Here is a 19750-nt window from a genome sequence, read left to right on the forward strand (position 1 = left end):
GACAGGCTGTCTTAAGTTTTCAGAATTTACTTTCTCAGTAATTCTGTGGGAGTTAAAGACTACAGGCAATGTGAGGATTTCTAGATTCCAAGAGATATAGGATGAAGGTTCCTTAGTGTCCTACTTTGGAAGATATATAGTAATATTGTACTGTTAGTCATATGTTTAAGCTTCCTCTCACTACTAGGGGCTAAGTTTACTTTGTTTTCGTTTTTCTCTTAACAATTATTTTATTATTTAATATTTTCGATTTCAACGTTGATTTCCACAAGATTTTGAGTTAGAAATTTTCTCCACATTTCTACCCTCCCCCCCACTCCAAGATGGCATATATTCTGATTGCCCTGTTCCTCAGTCAGGCCTCCCTTCTGTCACCCCCTTCCCCCCGCCTCCATCCCCTTTCCCCTGACTTTCTTGTAGGGCAGGATAGATTTCTATGCCCCATTCCCTATATATGTTATTTCTCAGTTGCATGCAAAAACACCTTTTTTTTTTTTTTTGAGGAACTGCCAAATTCTCTCCCCTCTTCCCTTCCCACCCACCCTTCCTAGGAAGGCAAGCAATTCAACATAGGTCACACATGTATCATTATGTAAAACACTTCTACAGTATTCATGTTGTGAAAGACTAACTGTATTTCCCTTCCATCCTATCCTGTCCCCCTTTATTCAGTTTTCTCCCTTGATCCTGTCCTTTTTCAAAAGTGTTTGCTTTTGATTACCTTCTCCCCCATCTGCCCTCCCTTCTATCACTGCCCCCCCCCCCCTTTTTTTTATCCCCTTCCCCCTACTGTCCTGTGGGGTAAGATACCCAATTGAGTGTGTATGGTATTCCCTCGTCAAGTCAAATCTGATGAGAGCAAGATTCACTCATTACCCCTCTCCTGCCCCCTCTTCCCTTCCTACAGAACTGCTTTTTCTTGCCACTGTTATGTGAGATAATTTACCACATTCTATCTCTCCCTTTATCCATCTCTCAGTATATGCCTCTCTCACCCCTTAATTTGATTTTTTTTTTAGATATCATCTCTTCATATTTAACTCACCCTGTGCCCTCTGTTGTCTATATATATATACACGCACATATATACACACATACACACACACACATATATATATATATGTACACACACACACACACACACACACACACACACATTCCCTTCAACTACCCTAATACTGAGAAAGGTCTCATGAATTACACACATCATCTTTCCATGTAGAAATGTAAACAAAACAGTTCAACTTTACTAAATACCTTATGAATTCTCTTAGTTGTTTACCTTTTCATGCTTCTCTTGATTCTTGTATTTGAAAGTCAAATTTTCTATTCCCCTCTGGTGTTTTCACTGAAAAAGCTTGAAAGTCCTCTATTTTATTGAAAGTCAATGTTTTCCCTTGGAGCATTATACTCAGTTTTTCTGGGTTGGTGATTCTTGGTTTTAATCCTAGCTCCTTTGACCTCTGGAATATCATATTCCAAGGCCTTCAATCCCTTAATGTAGAAGCTGCTAGATCTTGTGTTATCCTGATTGTGTTTTCACAATATTCAAATTGTTTCTTTCTGACTGCTTGCAGTATTTTCTCCTTGATCTGGGAGCTCTGGAATTTGGCGACAGTATTCCTAGGAGTTTTCTTTTTGGGATCTTTTTGAGGAGGTGGTCTGTAGATTGTTTCAATTTCTATTTTATCCTCTGGCTCTAGAATCTCAGGGCAGTTCTCCTTGATAATTTCTTGAAAGATGATGTCTAGGCTCCATTTTTGATCATGGCTTTCAGGTAGTCCAATAATTTTTAAATTACCTCTCCTGGATCTATTCTCCAGGTCATTGGTTTTTCCAATGAGATATTTCACATTGTCTTCCATTTTTTCATTCCTTTGGTTCTGTTTTATAATAATATTTTGCTTTCTCATAAAGTCAGTAGCTTCCACTTGCTCCAGTCTAGTTTTTAAGGTGGTATTTTCTTCAGTGGTCCTTTGGACCTCCTTTTCCATTTGGCTAATTCTGCGTTTCAAGACATTCTTCTCCTCATTAGCTTTTTGGAGCTCTTTTGCCATTTGAGTTAGTCTATTTTTTAAAAAAAAATTATTTATTCATTTAATTTATTTACTATATTTAGTTTTCAGCAATTGATTTTCATGAGAGTTTGAATTATGAATTTTCTCCCCATTTCTGCCCTCCCCCCCACTCCAAGATGGCATATATTCTGGTTGCCCTGTTCCCCAGTCAGCCCTCCCTTCTGTCACCCCACTCCCATTCCATTTTCTCTTCCTTTCTTGTAGGGCAAGATAAATTTCTATGCCCTATTGCCTGTCTATTTTATTTCCTAGTTGCATGCAAAAACTTTTTTTTTTTGTTTTTGAACATCTGTTTTTAAAACTTTGAGTTTCCAATTCTCTTCCCTCCTCCCTCTCCACCCACCCTCCCTAAGAAGGCAAGCAGTTCAACATAGGCCACATGCGTATCATTATGTAAAACCCTTCCACAATACTCATGTTGTGAAAGACTAACTGTATTTTACTCCTTCCTAACCTATCCCCCTTTAATGAATATTCTCCCTTGACTCTGTCCCTTTTCAAAAGTGCTTGCCCCTGATCACCTCCTCCTCCCATCTGCCCTCCCTTCTATCATCCTCCCCTTTTTTATCTTCTTCCTCCTTCTTTCCTATGGGGTAGGGTACCCAATTGAGTGTGTATGGTATTCCTTCCTCAGGTCAAATCCGATGAGAGCAAGATTCACTCATTCCCCTCTCCTGCCCCCTCTTCCCTTCCTACAGAACTGCTTTTTCTTGCCACTTTTATGTGAGCTAATTTACCCCATTCTATCTCTCCCTTTATCCCTCTCTCATCCCTTAATTTGATTTTATTTTTTTAGATATCATCCCTTCATATTCAACTCACCCTGTGCCCTCTGTCTATATATATACATATATATACACACGTACATATATACATAACACACACATACGTATACATACACACATATACATACACATACACACACATACACACATATGTGTGTGTATACACACACACACACACACACACACACACACACACACACACACACACACACACTGAGGTCTTATGAATCATACACATCATCCTTCCAAGTAGGAATGTAAACAAAACAGTTAAACTTTAGTAAGTTCCTTGGGATTTCTCTTTCTTGTTTACCTTTTCATGCTTCTCTTGATTCTTGTGTTTGAAAGTCAGATTTTCTGTCCTGGTCTTTTTACTAAGAAAGCTTGAAAGTTCTCCTTTATTGAAAGTCCATATTTTCCTTTGGAGCATGATACTCAGTTTTGCTGGGTAGGTGATTCTTGGTTTTAATCCTAGCTCCATTGGCCTCCGGAATATCGTATTCCAAGTCCTTCGATCCCTTAATGTAGAAGCTGCTAGATCTTGTGTTATCCTGATTGTGTTTCCACAATACTGAAATTGTTTCTTTCTGGCTGCTTGCAGTATTTTCTCCTTGATCTGGGAGCTCTGGAATTTGGCAACAATATTCCTAGGAGTTTTCTTTTTGCAATCTTTTTAGGAGGTGATCTGTGGATTCTTTCAATTTCTATTTTACCCTCTGGCTCTAGAATCTCAGGGCAGTTCTTGATAATTTCTTGAAAGATGATGTCTAGGCTCTTTTTTTGATCATGGCTTTCAGATAGTCTAATAATTTTTAAATTATCTCTCCTGAATCTATTTTCCAGGTTAGTGATTTTTCCAATGAGATATTTCATATTGTCTTCTACTTTTTTATTCCTTTGGTTCTGTTTTAGAATATCTTGATTTCTTATAAAGTCTCTAGCTTCCACTTGCTCCAATACAATTTTTAAGGTGGTATTTTCTGTACTGTTCTTTTGGACCTCCATTTCCATTTGGGTAATTCTGCCTTTCAAGGCATTCTTCTCCTCATTGGCTTTTTGGAGCTTTTTTTGCCATTCGAGTTAGTCTATTTTTTAAGGTGTTGTTTTCTTCAGTATTTTTTTTAGTATTTTTTTTTTTGTTCTCCTTTAGCAAATCATTGACTTGTTTTTCATAGTTTTCTCGCATCATTCTCATTTCTCTTCCCAATTTTTCCTCTACTTCTCTAACTTGCTTTTCCAAATCCTTTTTGAGTTCTTCCATGGCCTGAGACCAGTTCATGTTTTTCCTGGAGGGTTTTGATGTAGGCTCTTTGACTTTGTTGACTTCTTCTGGCTGTACGTTTTGGTCTTCTTTGTCACCAAAGAAAGATTCCAAAGTCTGAGACTGAATGTGGGTACGTTTTCACTGCCTGGCCATGTTCCCAGCCAACTTACTTGACCCTTGAGTTTTTTGTCAGGGTATTACTGCTTTTAGAGTACAGAGTACTTGTTCCAAGCTTGAGGGGATGTGCTATTGTTTTCAGAGCTATTCCTATACAGCCAGCTCTGCCACACCAGCACTCCTCCTTCCCCAAGAACTGCCACCTGGGACCTGCTTCAGATCTTAAGCAGTCTCTGCACTCCCACTCAGATCTGCCACTTAATTCCTCCCACCAGGTGGGCCTGGGGCCGGAAGCAACTGCAGCTGTAGTTCTGTAGCTGCACCACTGCTGCTTGCTCCACTGCAGTGGCAAACTGCAAACTCCTTCCACTCTGTCCCCCGCAGCTTTCCCCACTAACCTTCTCTGTTGTCTTTGGTGTTTGTGGATTGAGAAGTCTGGTAACTGCCACAGCTCACTGATTCAGGGTGCTAGGGCCTGTTCCACCCAGCTCCAGGTCTGGTTGGTCCTGCCGCCAGCCGCGCTGGTCTCCTCTTTCCTCCGCTCCCAGCTCAGTGGGCGATAGACCTCACCCTGTGACCATCCAGGTTGTCCTGGGCTAGAGTCCTGCTTCCCTCTGCTATTTTCTGGGTTCTGCAGTTCTAGAATTTGTTCAGAGCCATTTTTTATAGGTTTTTGGAGGGACCTGGCAGGGAGCTCGTGCAAGTCCCTGCTTTCCAGCTGCCATTTTGCTGTCTGTTTTTTAAGGTGTTATTTTCTTCAGTATGTTTTTGGGGGTCTGCTTTAGCAAGACATTGACTTGTTTTTCATGTTTTTCTTTTACCGCTCTCATTTCTTTTCCCAGTTTTTCCTCTACTTCTCTAACTTGCTTTTCCAAATCTTTTTGAGCTCTTCCATGGCCTGAGACCAATTCATATTTTTCTTGGAGGCTTTTGATGTAGGCTCTTTGACTTTGTTGACTTCTTCTGGCTGTATATTTTGGTCTTCTTTGTCACCAAAAAAGGATTCTAGAGTCTGAATCTGAGTCTGTTTTTGCTGCCTGGCCATGTTCCTTGCCAACTACTTGATCCTTGAGCTTTTTGTCAGGGTATGACTGCTTGTAGAGTAGAGAGTGCTTTGTCTGAAGTTTTAGGGACTGTGCTCTTGTTTTCAGAGCTACTTCTACTCCACTGTCACGGCAAGCTCTGTCACAGCAGTGCTTCTCCTCCCCCAAGAACTGCCAACCAGTATTTTGACCCAGATCCAAGCAGGGCAAAGCAAGCCCTGCATCTGCTGCTTGATTCCAACCACCGTGTGAGCCAGGAATGCTGGAAGCAGCTGACACTGGAGCTCTGGAAGCAGCCTCAAGAGCTTTCTGCTGCTGCTGCTGCCACTGCCACACCACCTCTGCCACCCCTAGGGCCAGGGTCAGACAGATCTCTAACCCAATCTAGCAGTTTACCCACTAACCTGCTCTGTGGTCTTTATCAGTTGTGGGTTGAGAAGTCTGGTAACTGCCACAACTCAATGATTCATGGCTCTAAGGCCTGCCCTGGTTGACTCCAGGTCTGGTCTGTCCTGGTGCGGTCCTTGCTGGGCTGGGCTGTGCTCCCAGCAAAGTGCAACAGACCCCTCCCAGCGACCATCCAGGCTCTCCTGCGCTGGAGACCTGCTTTCCTCTGCTCTTTTGTGGGTTCCGCAGCTCTAGAATTTGTTCAGAGCCATTTTTACAGGTGTTTGGAGGGATTTGGGGGAGAGCTTAAGCAAGTCCCTGCTTTCCTGCTGCCATCTTGGCTCCGTTAAGTTTACTTTGAAATGAATGAAGTACTATTTTGAACGCTTGGCCAAATCTTAAGGTTTTTTTAAGTCCTTGGCTAGGGTGGCAGCTAGGTGGGGCAGTAGATAAAGTACCAGCTCTAGAGTCAGGAGGGCTGTGGTTCAAATCAGACTTTAGATAATCACTAGCTCTTCAACCCTACTCAAGTCACTTAACTCTGATTACCTCCAAAGAAAAAAAGAAAGTACTTGGTTATGGTTTTGACCTTCTAAAAATTTTTGTGTTTATGTGTTTGTGTTTATCAATTTGGATTAGCATTTTGTTTTTGTATTACTTCATTTCCCAATCTATCCCTCCTATGTCTCCCTACTCTGAGAGCTATCTTTTAGAACAAAAGAATTTTAAAAAGATAGCAAAGGCAGTTCAGCAAAGCTAATGAACACATCAGTTAAGTAACATTATTTGTAATGTTCAGTAGTCATAGCTATCCCTTACCATTGCAGATAAATAGACAAATATGTAGAAAAAAAGGAAGGAAACAAACATTTATTGTCTGTTATGTGCCAGGCTTGGCACTAAGCACTTTATCAAAACAGCCCTGTGGGGGTAGGTGCTGTTATTTTCCCCATTTTGAAGTTCAACAAACAAACTGAAGCAGTCAGAAGTTAAATGATTTTCCAGAGTCACACAGCTAATAAGTGTCAGGCTGGATTTTAAATCAGGTCTCCCTGATTCCAGGCCCAGTGCTCTATCTGCTGCACTACTTCTGTTCTATTAAGCACCAGGGGAATACCAAGAACAATCTTCTCTCAAGGAGTTTATAATCTAATGAGGAAAACAACAGTTACATATGTAACTGTATACAGAATCAATATAAATATGTATAAAATAAATATGCAGAATAAATATGTAACTATATACAGAATAAACATAAATATATACAAAATATACAGAATAAATACAGAAGACAACTATTACATATGTAACTATATACAGAATAATTATAATGAGAATAGGTGCAAATATATACAAGCTAGTTAATGAGGACACTAGCATTTAGTTGTGGAGTGGGAAATCTGCAAATGCTACATGTAGAAGGTGGTTCTTGAGCTATGTCTTAAAGGAGGAGAGGGATTCTATGAGAGAAACAAGAAACAGACTGTTGTATGTGAAGAGCAGAGAGAAAGCCAGGCTGGAAGTCTATATTGGGCTCAGATTGTGAAGGGCTGTATATGCTCAACAACAAGTATATATTTTATCTGAGGGCGAGGTAGTGAGCCATTGTGGTTTTTTGAGTATTAAAGTAGCATGATCAGTTTTATGGTTAAAGAAAATATTTTTGGCAGCAGCAGTGTGAAGGATGGACTGGATGGGGGTAGATTTGTGGCAAGAGAGATCAATTGGAAGGCTATTCAAGCAGTCTAGGCAAGAATTTGTGTGGGCCTGAATTAAGGACGTGGCTGTCTCAGTACCAGGGCAGAATTGGATGGCAGAGATATTGTGGAGGTAAAAATGATAAGATCTGGATGTATGTGGAGAATGAGGAATCAGGGTTAATTCCAGTATTGTAAAACTGGAAGAATGGAAAAATGGTGGTGCCTTTGACAGAAATAGTTACTTTTGGAAGAAATATAATTTTGGAGAAAGATGTTCAGTTTTGAACATGAGTTTCTGAAATCTCTGGGAAATGCAGTTTGAAATGTCCCATAGCCAGTTATTGGTGTTGGACTTAAAATCAGGGGAGAGATTAGAACATAAAAATATAGGAATCATCAACATAGAGATAATAGTTGAATCCATGGGAGATGATCCTGTCCCTGCAAGGATATGTACAGAAAAGAAAAGAGAGTCCCGAGAGAGGAGAGAAAGAGAGTAAGGGAAAATTAGAGGAGGGGGGAGGAAGAGAATTAAAAGGGGAGGAGGCAGTCTATTAGAGGTGGGAGATTTAGTGTCAAGCATGAATGAAGAAGGTTTAGCTTCAGCAAGAGGAGCTATCCCTCTGTTACAGATAGGGAAAGGAGGAGAGAGTGAGAAATAACATCAAAGAGTTTTGAAATGAAGGCCATGGGAAAAGAAGAACTTCATTTGCAGTGGCTTCAGTTTTTGCAGAGGCAAGGTTCTCAGCTGAAAGAGAAGGGAGAGGGAGATGTAAGAAGCTTGAGAAGTAAAGAGAAGGTTTGGAAAATCCTTTGTGGGAAAATAGATAACAGTTAAGGGAAAAAGGACAGCCTTGCTTCAGGAGGGCCCACTTGAGTTTGGTAACGTGAATTTGTAGTACACTTGTTCAGCACTGTTATGAAACTTCCTCCAGTTGTGTTCAGAAACTTATGAGTAGGAACAGAGAAAAAGTAATATTAATCCAAGGCTGAGGTTTGGCAAGAGATGAGTAATGATAGGAATAAAATGGAGTACGGGGTTCAATCAGAGGACAGTATGGTGCAACAGGACAAGGAATTAGAGAGCAGGTGGATAACAGTGGAGGGTTGGATTACTTCACAACTCCACCAGCAGTGCAGTAGTATCCTTGCTTTTTCATGGCCTCTCCAACATTTGCCATTTTCCTTTTCTCTTATGTTAGCCAAAACAATATTTGTGAGGTAGTATCTCATGAGTTGTTCACATTATTTTTTATGGTATAGCAGTATTTCTTTACATTTGTGTACCACACTGTGTTTTTGGCATTTCACAATTGACATCCACTTTATTCCTAGTTCCTTGTTACTACAAAAGCACTACCACAAGTATTCTGGTGTATTTGAGTTTTCTTTTTATCTTTGCACATATGTATGGATGTATAAATATATTATATATGTGTTACACATATGTATAAACATACATATGAACATACACACAAAATATTATGTATTTTTTATTTACATTTTTCTGACCACTTAGATGTATAATATAGCTTGAAAACATGTAATGAAGTGATGCTTTTTGTCTGACATCTTTTTATCTGATGTTTTCTTGTTTTTTCCCCAGGTTAATAGCAATGAGCTTACAAATGGAGTAATAAATGCTGCCTTCATGCTCCTTTTCAAAGATGCCATTAGACTCTTTGCAGCATATAATGAAGGAATTATTAATCTCTTGGGTAAATATTTCTCTAACATTTCTTACCCTATCTTAAAAGGGTGAGAATATTGATTGAAGTGATCATTTGAAAATGTTCTTTAGATATAGTCCAAATGTTCATATGACTGATTTATGGAAGAACAATTTGTGTATGCCTTCATTTTCCAAATTAACTACTAATTTACAGAATCAATATGGAAGGTGGTCTTTGCGCTTTTGTAAATGTATTTATACTTATGAACTCCTTTATCTAATAAGTATTGTTTTACAAATTTATTAAAAGTATTTCATTTTATAAAAATCCAAGAATTTTTGGTATGAAGACTTTTCTTCTGCACCTTACCTGTTTGTATAAATTTTGACTGCATAATTAATGTTTTACCTCTCTCCCTCTTCTTACTTGAAAGTAAAAGCTACACTAGGTCCCTATTAGTGCATATACTGAATTTATCTTGTGAAGTAACCATATTATTAAAATTCACACTCCATATTTCCATTAGGCTGGAACCAATGACCACATTTTACATAATTATAACTTCAAAAAGTGTGAATTAATAAAATTGAGTTGACCAGTTCAGGGGATTCATTACTTGTACTAATTGGTATGTAGAGCTATATAAAATAAAATATCTACTTCTAATTACATAACTTTAAAGATATTTTTAGTTTTTTAGATATGTCATTTTTAATTAGTGTGTTTTATTATTGAAATATTTAACTGATGAAAGTTAGTTTTATATTTAGTCCGTGTGGAGTTAGTATTTCCTTGAGGTTGGACTGTAATATTAAAAGAACTGCATAGAATGCACCTACTTGCCACTTGTATAAAATAATCTTTTAAACTAATGTTATTAAACTGTATTAAAGTAGGAAGTTTTTTCTAGAATAGTCATTTTATTTTCTGACCAATGAAATGTAAGTTAGATTAATGTAAATCAGGATGACAGAAATAAGTTTAGGGATTTTTAGCTATATGGGGGGGGGCAGGGAGAGGACCATCGAAAGGATATAACTACTGCTTGGAGATAGGCTTACATGTTACTCTTGTGAAAAGGATGAAGAAAAGCAGGTTAAATAGTAATACAGTTACATGGATTTGGAATACAGTTAGTTGATTTAATGGCTGGGCTAAAAGGATAGTCATTAATGAGTCAGTGTCACCTTGGAAAAGAGGTTTTAAGCAAGCAGCTCCAAGGATCTCTTCTTTTGTCAATCAATAAACATTTATTAAATGCCTACAATGTGCAAAAAAAAAAAAGTGCTACTATGTACAAAAAAATGCAAAAGATGGTCCCTACCATCAAGGAGCTCACAATCTAATAGAGACAATAGGCAAACAAATAATGTACAAAACAAGCTATGCTATATGATATGGTTTTATAGGATAAATAAGAAATAACTAAAAGAAGGAAGGCACTAGACCTAAGAGGCTTTGGGAAAGGCTCCCTCTAGAAGGTAAGGTTTTACGTAGGAAGCCAGGGATATCAGTAGGTGGGGATAAGGATTGGGGGCATTCTAGGTATGGGGAGCACAGAGCCAAGAGATCCAGGAGATCGAATTTCTTGTTTGTGGAACAGCAAGCAAGGCCAGTGTCACTGGCTTGGTAAGGACATGGAAGAAAGTAAGGTATTAGAAGATTGGGAAGGTAGGAGGGGGCTAGGTTATGATGGGCTTTCAATGTCAAACAGAGGAGTTTTCATTTGAATCCCATAGGTGATAGAGAGCCACTAAAGTTTATTGAGGGAGGGGGAAATAGAGGTGGCATTGTCATACCTGCACTGAAAATTACATTGGTGTGTGGATGAAAGATAGATTAGAGTAGGGAGAGGCTTGAGGTAGGCAGACCCACCAGCAGGCTGTTGAAATAGCCTGGGTATGAGGTAATGAGGGCCTGCACTAGAGTAGTGGCAGTGTTAGAGGTGAGAAGGGGTCATATTCAGGAGATGTTGCAATGGTGAGATCAACAGGCCTTAGCAACAGATTGGCTATGGGGGGTGGGAGGTAGTGAAAAATTGTGAGGAATCAGGGATGATGCCAACCTTCTGACCCAGAAGGATTAGGAAGATGGTATTGATCTTGAAAATAATGGGGCAGGGGTGGTGGTGCAGAATTTAGGGAGAAATATAATTAATTTCGTTTTCAACATGTTTAATGTGGGATGTCTACTGTGTATCCAGTTCAAGATGTCTGAAAGGCAGTTGGAGATATGAGATTAAAGATCAACAGAGAAGTTAGGGCAGAATAGGTGTATTTGAGAATCAGTATACTACAGGTGGTGATTAAAATCCGTGAGAGCTGATGAGATCCCCTCTGGTGGGAGAGAGGGAGAAGAGAAGAGGGCCCAGGACAGGACCCCGTGGGACCCTTCTGGTTAGAGAGTATGATCTAGATGAGGAACTAGCAAAGGAATCTGAGAAGGAGGAAGAAACAAGAGAATGGTCTCCCCAAAACCTAGATAGAAGAGTATTAAGGACGAGAGGGTGAAAGTTGCACGGAGAGGTCAAGAAGAATGAGGATTGAGAAATGGACTTTGGATTTGGGCCTTTCTTCTTAGCTCTGAGCTTTTAAAATTTTTTATCTGTGACTTAGATAAAGATGTAGGTGCCATATTTACCAAGTTTATAGTTGATCCAAAGCTGAAAAGGATAACACACTGGATGACAGGATTCAAAAAGATCTTGTTGGGCTGACTTATCTAATAGTATGAAATTTAATATGGATAAATGTAAAGTCTTACACAGAGGTTCATAAAATTGACTCTTTGAATATGAGATTGAGGTATGACTAGACATTCACTTGGAAAAAAGGGGGTGGGGGATAGTGGAGTAACCCTGGCTATATCAGCCAAAAGTATTGTATGGTAATCAAAAAAAAAAAGCTAATACAGTCTTAGACTTAAGAGAGACATATTTTTGAGGAATGAGTAAGTGATACTTTACTAGCTTTAGTCAGACTACAACTAGAGAATTTTTTCAGAAACACCACATTTTAGGAAAGACATTGAATAAATTACTTATTTAAAAAGGGGGAGAGGGCAACCATGATCGTGCTATATGAGGATTGATTGAAGGAATGAAGGAAAGAACAGAATTTAGTGGGGCCGTTAGTGGGCTCTCCTGAAGTACTTGAAGGATCCTAGTCTTTATACCTAGTCTTTTTGGCCCCAGAGGATAGAAGCTGCAGAGAGGCAAATTTACTCTTGTAGAGAATAGTTTCTTAACATTCAGCTTTATAAAAGGTTTGGGCGGGAGGGACCTCTTTGGTCTTAGAAGGTTCCTCCTTACTGAAGGTCTTTGAACAAAGACTAGATTCTCTAGGAGATTTTTGTTCAGGTAAAACTTCAACCCTGTTCATCATCTAGTCCTTTCCTGATGACATTTTGAAGTTCTGGTATCTATGTGGGTGAATTATTCCAGCTCTTGCCCCTGCACTGCTGAGGAAGGTAGTTTAATTATGCCTTGTAGAGTTAGAGTACTATGCTTACTCTTTTTACATATGAAATGTGCTTTCCCAGTAGATTTTAAAAGGGTAAGAAATTTGTGAGATGCCATGGTATAGTAAAGGGCTGGCCTCTTAGGCAAAAAAACCTGAGTTTAAGTTCGCTCCTGATGCCTTTGTGACCCTAGGCAAGTCACCTAATCTCAGTGCCTCAGGTAATTCCTTTAAACTGTCAGTAAGTTGCAAAGTAGTCACAGACTGCATTGGTAGGCATTGTACATAATAATCTTTGTTGAAAAGAACCTCAGAGGCCATCTAGTCGATTCCATATCTTAATAAGAATCCCCTCTCACAACAGATGCAACAGATGGCATCTAGCCCTTACTTGAGTACTTCTGAGAGAGGGGATTTTCTTATAAGATAGCCTATTCCAATTTTGGATGGCTCTAATTGCTAAGAAGTTTTTCCTTATAAACCACCTAAATCTCCTCCTTGCACTGTGTACCCATTGCTTCTAGATCTACCTTCTCAAACCAGGCAGAATGAGTTTTGTCTCTCTTCTCTTTAATAAGCCTTCATATACTTGAACACATCTGTCATTGTTCCCCTGCGTCTTCACTAGGCTCACCAGATATTCCCATTTCTTTCATACCATCATTTAAATGGCGTGATCTAGAGGCCCTTTGCCACCTTTTTGCCTTCCCTTGTACTCTGTCTAGCTTAGCAATGGCTTTCCTAAAATGTGGTTTTTTAGGACAACATGATTCTCTCGATGTGGTCAAACCAAGAGAAAGCCCAGTGGGGGTAGAACTTTCCCAAGTTTGTGCTCTTTTGGCATAGCTTTCAAGGAGATGGGGTCACCTTCATGCCCTAAAGAGAAATCAGAGAATGCCTTTTTAATTCTTATGATTGTTCAGCTTTGTATCTCCCAAGAGATTTATAAACCCTTTCCCAATTTATCCCTACGACAACCATGTGAGGTAGGTGAGGCAAAGTGTCCTTATGGGATGATCCTAAGATGAATAAAACCTCCGGTCTGGATCATTAAATGTTAAATATTTTTGAAAGTAGCCGTAATCTGGGATTTTAAATTATGTTCACATTTAGGTGTATTTTAAGGAGTGACAAAAGAATGAAAAAGGTATAGAGATTTATTTTTCCATTGCCAAGATGTGAAAAGGCCAAAAGCATATGAAACACTAGTCTTAAGTACATTAAATGTGTGTGTGTGTGTATAAATATAATATTTATGGAATGCCCTTACTGCTGTTGTGGCAGTTCACCCTGGAATATGCTGATAAAGTTATAAATTGAAACAGAATCCTTATGTTCATTTTGGTTAAAATATAAGAAATAGCTTTTTTCTTTCACAGAAAAATATTTTGATATGAAAAAGAACCAGTGCAAAGAAGGCCTTGACATCTATAAGAAGTTTTTGACTAGAATGACAAGGATCTCTGAATTCCTTAAAGTGGCAGAGGTAAAATTGTCCATAACTTAACATAATTCTTTAAATTGTGTTTTCTAGAGGTTCAGATTGTGATCAAGCAGGTTACTCAGGTTCCATGCAGGTGCTTTGGTGGACTTCTGCCTGTGTGAAATGGAACCTACTTGTACATCATTACTCCTAGATAAACTTCATTACAAGTAACACACAATGGGAGTAGCCGCATAACTTTGTAAACTAACGTTGAATACCACTCATGCAGATATTAGTAAATTACCTAATACTTTTGAGTGGGAAGTTACAGGGCTCCTTAATTATTTTTCCTGGTTTTCTTGGTTGAAAGAAGCTACTGTCTTTTGGTTATAATACTTGCCTTTACAGAGTTATTTTAAGGAAAGTATCTTGAAAACCTTTTAAGCACTATAAAAGTGTGAATTAATCTTCTTTCATTATCATGATCAACATGTGATATATACACAGCTGGATCTGTTGTAACTTGTATTTGGAATATAACTATGCAGATAGCAGTGTTATTGGTAAGGTAGTTGGGCACTTGTGAATGAGGTTTTAGTCCCAATTTTCTTTCCCAGATAACTGAAAACATTTAGTTGGCTAAAGAGTAGTCAATGACTAGAAATAACAAATTCTGTAAGCTTAATTTTTTAGATGGTTTTTCTTTTTATTTGTACTTCTGTAATATTTATATTTTAATAAAAACATTCACATTTACATATAGCATTTTAGAGTTCACAAAATGCTTTCCCTACAACTCAGTAAAGTTTTAAGTAGTACAGGTATTATTCCGTTTTCTAGATGAGAAAGCAGGCCCAGAGAGAGCGATTTTCCCATGTGGTTTTTGCGAGAGTCAGCAGTCTGTGAGCCCAGGTTTAACTACAAGTACAGGACTTTTACACTTTGTCATATTCTGTTGTAGTCATAATACTTTTGAATAAATGCCGTTTCCTAGTAGTTTTACTTGCACATATAAAAATTTGATTTAAATTTAATGCTTTCTCTTCCTACAGCAAGTTGGTATTGACAGAGGTGATATACCAGATCTTTCACAGGTAATATACATTGGGATTTTTGTTTGTTTGTTTTTTGAAGGATAATGTATATTTTTATTAAATAGGATACAAAACTGCAGTGAAGGCAAATTGAAAAACTTCATGGAAAGAAGAAAATAATATGGGGTCAGACAGAAAAATCTTACTACCTTATCAAAACAAATGAATAAAATTAAACAGTATTTTATAAAGCCATCACTAAGATGGGGTGACCAGAACAATTTGCCCAAGACACTGACATGATGGAGCATTTGGGGTTTGATACTGTAGTCTGGTCCTATGCTAGTTCGCTTGCCAAGTCCTTTGCCACTATCTCCAGGGTTCCATTTCTATGTTGCCTGTCTGAAAGAAGCCTGCCTTCCCAAAACTCAGCTGTCTACTGTGCCACTTCTCTCTCATATCTCCTAGGGATTGAGGAGGTTTATGGCCATTGCCACAGGTGCCTATGCCAGATTTTATGGGAGACAAGCACACCAACCCTCAACTACCTGCACAACTGTTCTTTAATAGACTCTCTTCTGCACCTGCCACCCCTAACCAAATTTTTCCTGAGCTTAAGAACTCCTAATTTCACTCTGTCATTTCTTGTTTGCTATAAGTGACTCCAGTCCTGGGGAGAGTTCAGTCTTTATGAAATTGGATTAAGATGTCATCAAGATTATGATAGTTTTCTTGTAGAACCTATTTTGTATATAAAATTATTTGTAATCTGAACACCTAAAAATATATATTTTGTGTTTCCATTATAAAAATACTATTTGTTATAGAGGATGGCTCTCTGGAGTGGGGGGAGAAGGATGCTGGAAGAAAGTCTGATGTACAAAACAAAACAATAAAATTTATTTAAAAATAAAAGTAAAGTCATTTATACTTAAAAATATTAGGAGGCAATATATAATACGTTGTTTCTTATGACACTTTGCTTTAAAGTGTTATTATAGTTATTTTTAAAATTGTGTTTCTAAAAATTGTTTAGTGTTTTCTCATCCTTTAAAAACTCAATTCCTGTCTGATCTCTTCCATGAAGCCATCCCAGAGTAGTGACTTTCTTCAAGAATTCATGTAGCACTTTACTTGGACTTCTACTTATAGTTATTTGGCTTGTTTTAGAATCCTGTATTGCCATGTATTTCTCACATTGGCATAGAACATTGTTTCCTGCACACCTTGTCTATTCTGTTTCTAAAAGTGATCTTAAGGACTATGCAGTTAGATCTAAAAAGGTTCTTAAAAGACTTCTTGGTTGGGTGGTTGTTGTCCTTCGTTCTTGAAGAAGACCAAAATGACATCACTATACTAGAGTCAAGCTTCAGTGTGTCCAACTGTGGCTGATCAGACCAGTAGCTCAGAATGTTCAACCACGGGTCAGACACAAGTAGTCCATGTGAAAATTTGGGGTAGATTCTCTAAATTTGCGCTTCTTGCATTTCTTTTCACTTCTTACTCTATAATTCTAGTACCTTATCACTTGTGTGGACTGTTGTGGTAGTCTACTAATTGGTCCACCTCCTTTTTAAAAATTTTTTTTATCATTTCTTATTTAATATTTTAGTTTTCAACACTGATTTCCACAAGATTTTGAGTTACAAATTTTCTCCCCATTTCTGTCTTCCCCCCCATCCAAGATGGCATATATTCTGATTGCCTCATTCCCCAGTCAGCCCTCCCTTCTGTCACACAATCCCCCCCACCCCACCCCCACCTCATCCCCTTTCCCCTTACTTTCTTTTAGGGTAGGATAGATTTCTATGCCCCATTCTCTATATATCTTGCTTCCCAGCTGCATGCAAAAACAACTTCTTATTTTTTTTTTTTTGAGCACCTGCTTTTAGAAATTTGAGTTCCAAATTCTCTCCCCTCTTCCCTTCCCATCCACTCTTCCTAGGAAGGCAAACAATTCAACATAGGTCACACATGTGTCATTATGTAAAACACTTCCACAATACTCATGTTTGAAAGGCTAACTATATTTCCTTCTATCCTGTCCCATCTCCCTTTATTGAATTTTCTCCCTTGACCCTGTCCCTTTTCAAAAGTGTTTGCTTTTGATTACCTCCTCCCCCATCTGCCCTTCCTTCTATCACATCCGATGAGAGCAAGATTCACTCATTCCCCCTCACCTGACCCCTTTCCCCTTCCAACAGAACTGCTTTTTCTTGTCACTTTTATGTGAGATAATTTACCCCATTCTATCTCTGTCTTTCTCCTTCTCTCAATATATTCCTCTCTCACCCCTTAATTTTATTTTTTAGATATCATCCCTTTATATTCAACTCACCCTATGTCCTCTGTCTGTATATATGTATATTCCCTTCAACTACCCTAATAATGAGAAAGGTCTCATGAATAACACACATCATCTTTCCATGTAGAAATGTAAACAAAACAACTTCAGTAAGTCCCTTATGAATTCTCTTTCTTGTTTCCCTTTTCATGCTTCTCTTGATTCTTGTATTTGAAAGTCAAATTTTCTATTCCCCTCTGGTGTTTTCACTGAAAAAGCTTGAAAGTCCTCTGTTTTATTGAAAGTCCATATTTTCCCTTGGAGCATTATACTCAGTTTTTCTGGGTAGGTGATTCTTGGTTTTAATGCTAGCTCTTTTGACCTCTGGAATATCATATTCCAAGCCCTTTGATCCCTTAACATAGAAGCTGCTAGATCTTGTGTTATCCTGATTGTGTTTTCACAATATTCACATTGTTTCTTTCTGGCTGTTTGCAGTATTTTCTCCTTGATCTGGGAGCTCTGGAATTTGATGACAACATTCCTAGGAGTTTTCTTTTTGGGATCTTTTTCAAGAGGCGATCAGTGTATTCTTTCAGTTTCTATTTTTACCCTCTGGTTCTAGAATCTCAGGGCAGTTTTCCTTGATAATTTCTTGAAAGATGATGTCTAGGCTCTTTTTTTGATCATGGCTTTCAGGTAGTCCAATAATTTTTAAATTCTCTCTCCTGAATCTATTCTCCAGGTCAGTGGTTTTTCCAATGAGATATTTCGCAGTCTTCCATTTTTTCATCCTTTTGGTTCTGTTTTATAATATCTTGCTTTCTCATAAAGTCAGTAGCTTCCACTTGCTCCAATCTAGTTTTTAAGGTGGTATTTTCTGTAGTGTTCTTTTGGACCTCCTTTTCCATTTGGGTAATTCTGCCTTTCAAGATATTCTTCTCCTCACTGGCTTTTTGGAGCTCTTTTGACATTTGGGTTAGTCTATTTTTTAAGGTGTTATTTTCTTCAATATTTTTTTGGGTCTCCTTTAGCAAGTCATTGACTTGTTTTTTATGGTTTTCTTGCATCACTCTCATTTCTCTTCCCAGTTTTTCCTCTACTTCTCTTACCTGCTTTTCCAAATCCTTTTTGAGCTCTTCCATGGCCTGAGACCAATTCATATTTTTCTTGGAGGCTTTTGATGTAGGCTCTTTGACTTTGTTGCTTCTTCTGGCTGTATGTTTTGATCTTCTTTGTTATCAAAAAAGGAATCTAGAGTTTGAGTTTGAGTCTGAGTTTGTTTTCATTGCCTGTTCTTGTTCCCAGCCAACTACTTGACCCTTGAGCTTTTTGTCAGGGTATGACTGCTTGTAGAGTAGAGAGTACTTTGTCCCAAGCTTTAGGGTCCAAGCGCTGCTGTTTTCAGAGCTACTCCACTGTCATGGCAAGCTCTGTCACAGCAGCTCTCCTTCTCCCCCAAGAACTGCCAGCCAGGACTGCAATCCAGATCCAGGCAGGGCACAGCAAGAGAAACTGCCTCTGTGCCCTCAAAGCGCTCCTTGCATTCCCCTCTGATCTGCTGCTGGATTCTTCCCACCGTGTGAGCCAGGGACTCAGGAAGCAGCTGACACTGGAGCTCTGGGAGCAACCTCAAGAGTTTCCTGCTGCTGTCACTGCCACCACTGCATCACCTACGCCACCCCCAGGGATGGGGCCAGACTGCTCAACTTGATCCCGCAGTTTCCCACTAACCTGTTTTTTGGCGTTTGTGGGTTGAGAACTCTGGTAACTGCCACATCTCAATGATTCATGGCCCTAAGACCTGTTCCGGCTGGCTGACTCCAGGTCTGGTCTGTCCTGGCATGGCCCATGCTAAACTGCATTTCACTCCCAGCACCATGCAATAGACCCTTCCTAGCGACTATCCAGGCTTTCCTGGGCTGGAGACCTGTTTCCCTCTGCTATTTCATGGGTCCTGCAGCTCTAGAATTTGTTCAGAGCCATTTTTTACAGATGTTTGGAGGGATTTGGGGGAGAGCTTAAGCAAGTCCTTGCTTTCCAGCCTCCATCTTGGCTCTGCTCGGTCTACCTCCTTTTATTCTCTCCTCTAATTCATCTGCCATATAGCTGCCAAATTGATATTAAAGCACAGGTCTACCCATGTCACTCCCAAGCTCTGAAAGTTCCTATGGTTGTCTCTTGTTTCTAGCATACAATACAAACTTGTGTGTTTTACTTTTAAATCCCTTTGTGATCTCAATTTAGGCTATGTATCTTTTAGCACTTATTTGCTCATTATTGCCCAAACAAATACTGGTAGTACCTTCTGCCAAAATACTTCTTATTCCTTGTAAATAATAACAGCAACAGTTAGCATTTAAGCTAGCAGCTTTAAGATTGGCAAACCTTTTTTGATCCTTACAACAATCTCGAGAGATAGGCGCTATTATTAACCACATTTTGTTGTTGAGTCAGTTCAGTTGTGTCTGACTCTTGATGATCCCATTTGGGTTTTCTTG

The 19750-nt window shown here is 38.8% G+C and overlaps 1 protein-coding gene across 20 annotated transcripts in view; it reads left to right on the forward strand.

Moving 5' to 3' along the window:
- Positions 1 to 19750, forward strand: part of PICALM (phosphatidylinositol binding clathrin assembly protein) — a 129594-nt gene that overhangs the window by 54303 nt on the left and 55541 nt on the right. For all 20 annotated transcript variants that reach the window (XM_036745872.1, XM_036745873.1, XM_036745857.1 and 17 more), the window contains exons 6-8: positions 8981 to 9092; positions 13885 to 13991; positions 14984 to 15025. In XM_036745872.1, coding sequence (XP_036601767.1) covers positions 8981 to 9092; positions 13885 to 13991; positions 14984 to 15025 — 261 coding nt within the window. The remainder of the gene's footprint in view (positions 1 to 8980; positions 9093 to 13884; positions 13992 to 14983; positions 15026 to 19750) is intronic.

Source organism: Trichosurus vulpecula, chromosome 2 (assembly GCF_011100635.1).
Source record: "Trichosurus vulpecula isolate mTriVul1 chromosome 2, mTriVul1.pri, whole genome shotgun sequence".
Classification (NCBI taxonomy): domain Eukaryota; kingdom Metazoa; phylum Chordata; class Mammalia; order Diprotodontia; family Phalangeridae; genus Trichosurus; species Trichosurus vulpecula.